Raw genomic sequence first — 2,325 nt, 5'->3', positions numbered from 1 at the left:
CCTTTGAGGGCTTGGTGCTTCCCTTGCTGCCATGACCTGTCCCTCTGCCCTGAGGCATCTGTCCATCCTGCAAGGCTATTCCCCCCCTGTCCCCCCCCAATTCATGGCCCCAGTGTCTCGGGGAGCCCAGGCTGCTGGGGCTTTGTTGGCATGGGTGGGAGCAAAGTCCTCTCTCCTCCTCCTCGCCCGGGAGCGCTGCCAGCGCTGCTTGCCGGGTGCTCCCTCTGGCTTTGTCCCGAGCTATCGGCGTGGAGCAACCCCGTGGTGCTGCCAAGGGCACCGGGAGCGTGGGTGCTCACAGAGCCCAAACCCCCTTCCCGGGGCTGGGCCAGGGCAGGGACCCAGGGAAGTGCTGCCTTCCTCCAGGCTCCACCAGCTCCTGCTTTTTGGCCTTGTTTTGGGTCTTCCCTGTCCCCACCCTCGCTAGGGATTGCTGCCTGGGTGGAGGGTGCAGTCACAGCAGCCTGGGCACCCTGTGAACCTGCTGCCACCCGGGCACGGGGACCAGGGCAGAGCCTGCAGCCCAGCCCCCTGGCACGGGGGAACCGAGGGGCGGCCAGGGCGAAGTCGAGGTGTTGCAGCCCTCCACCCACCCAGCCAGGGAACCCGCTGCCGGTCTGCGGAGGAGACACCACCAGCTCCTCGGGGTGCAGCCGGGCTGTTGCACCGGGCATTGCCCAGCCAAGCCACGGGTGGAGCGGGTCCTGCATGACTGCCAGTGCTGTGGCATCCCGGGCTCACCTTTGCTCACCGGCAGACCCAGCTGGGTGCTTGCGTGTGCCTTCCTCCCTGGGGCGTTGGCAAGTGGTGCCGGGGCGGCAGCCGGCCTTGACTCTGCAGGAAGGCGTTGTGCAAGAGGACGGGGTTTTATCACAGCGTTGGGCGTAGCGATTGCAAATGCATCACCCCGGCCCACGCGGGGTGCCACTGCGGTGCTGCCAGACATGGGGTGCCAGCACCCCGGGGACCAGGCTTTCCTGGCAGGGGGCAAAGGGGATTTCATGGTGAGAAGGGAGCGTGCTGTACAGGGGGTGAAGAGCAGCACGGTGCGGACACAGTAGGGGAAATTCCTGCAGTGCATGTCCCCAGTGATGCTATGGGTGCCAAAGGAGAACAAACAATCTCAGAAGAAAGAATAAATATTAACCCCCCTGCTGAGGAATATTTCAGGAGCTCGAGCACAGTTTGGCTGCTGGGAGAGCCCTACCAAAGCCCAGGAGCTGGTGGTCAAGGCAGGATCAAACCATTTTATATATATAAATATGTAGAAGTGGTGTCTGGGTGCCGGGGTCGGAGTGGTTCTCATGGCGCTGCGTGCAGGAGGCTGGTTTGTGTCGCCTGGTTCCTCTGATGCTTCCCAGGCATTTGCCAAACTCCTGGGGATGCTCCTGCTTCCCCCGCTGATGCAGTGCGGGGAACTGTGCTGTTAATGGGCTCGTGGGGAGCCAGGCATGGGGCCGTGGCTGCTCCAGTCGGGTTCCTTGGCTCTGGGTGCTGGCGGATCCGTGGGTCAGGGTGAAACTGGGCGCAGATGAGCTGGGTGTTGCCTCCTGGAGAGGTGAACGTCCCAAGTTGTGCCGCCCCAGTTGAGCTGGTTTCTCTGTTTTGCAGTCACGGAGGGTCGTGCCGGGGTGTTGGGGTGTGCTTTGGTATCGGGGCTGCTCTCTGGCTCCCTGCTTGAGCTCCTTGTGCCCCTTCCCTGCCAGCAACAGCTGTGGGGTGCTTTGGGGTGGTGGTGGTGGGGGGTCCCACTGCTGGATTTGCTGTGGAGGGGGGCTGGAGCTTGTGAGGGGGTGATGGAGGGGATCTGCACCGGTGGCTGAGACTTCTCCGGTAGCAAAGGCTTCCTGGGTGTGGTGGGGGTGCTTCCCAGCAGCCTGGGCTGTCCTTCTTCCTCCACCTTCACGTGGCAGTTGCATTCCTGATCCCAAAAGGAAGAGCGTGGTTTAGGGACAGACATAATAACATGTTGCCTTAATGTTTTGCTGCAATTAGCATGCCCTGCACCTAATTAATTAACTGGAGCCTGGGTACATAGAGTGTTTTGGCACCCTGTGTCCCAACTCGAGGTGTCTGTGGGTGTGGATGGCCACCCAAGGATGATGTCCCTGCCACCCAAGCAGACAACTGGTGGTCCCGGTGCTGTCCCTGGGTTGGGGTGTCCGGGAGCGGCTTTCCCACAGGCTATCCCCGTTGCAGGAGGAGCTGCGGCCTCGGCTGTGCTGCATGAAGAAGGGCCCCAATGGCTATGGCTTCAACCTGCACAGCGACAAGAGCCGCCCGGGGCAGTATGTGCGCGCTGTTGACCCCGACTCGCCGGCCGAG

The 2,325-nt window shown here is 62.3% G+C and overlaps 1 protein-coding gene across 1 annotated transcript in view; it reads left to right on the top strand.

Moving 5' to 3' along the window:
- Positions 1 to 944: 944 nt before the first annotated feature.
- The window catches only part of SLC9A3R1 (SLC9A3 regulator 1), a 13,440-nt gene continuing 12,059 nt past the window's right edge, over positions 945 to 2,325 (top strand). The window contains exons 1-2 of the mRNA XM_009279697.1: positions 945 to 1,057; positions 2,184 to 2,292. Coding sequence (XP_009277972.1) covers positions 945 to 1,057; positions 2,184 to 2,292 — 222 coding nt within the window. The remainder of the gene's footprint in view (positions 1,058 to 2,183; positions 2,293 to 2,325) is intronic.

The sequence above is a fragment of the Aptenodytes forsteri genome, unplaced genomic scaffold (genome assembly GCF_000699145.1).
Source record: "Aptenodytes forsteri isolate BGI_AS27 unplaced genomic scaffold, ASM69914v1 Scaffold563, whole genome shotgun sequence".
Classification (NCBI taxonomy): domain Eukaryota; kingdom Metazoa; phylum Chordata; class Aves; order Sphenisciformes; family Spheniscidae; genus Aptenodytes; species Aptenodytes forsteri.
This window is presented reverse-complemented; position numbering and strand designations above follow the sequence as displayed.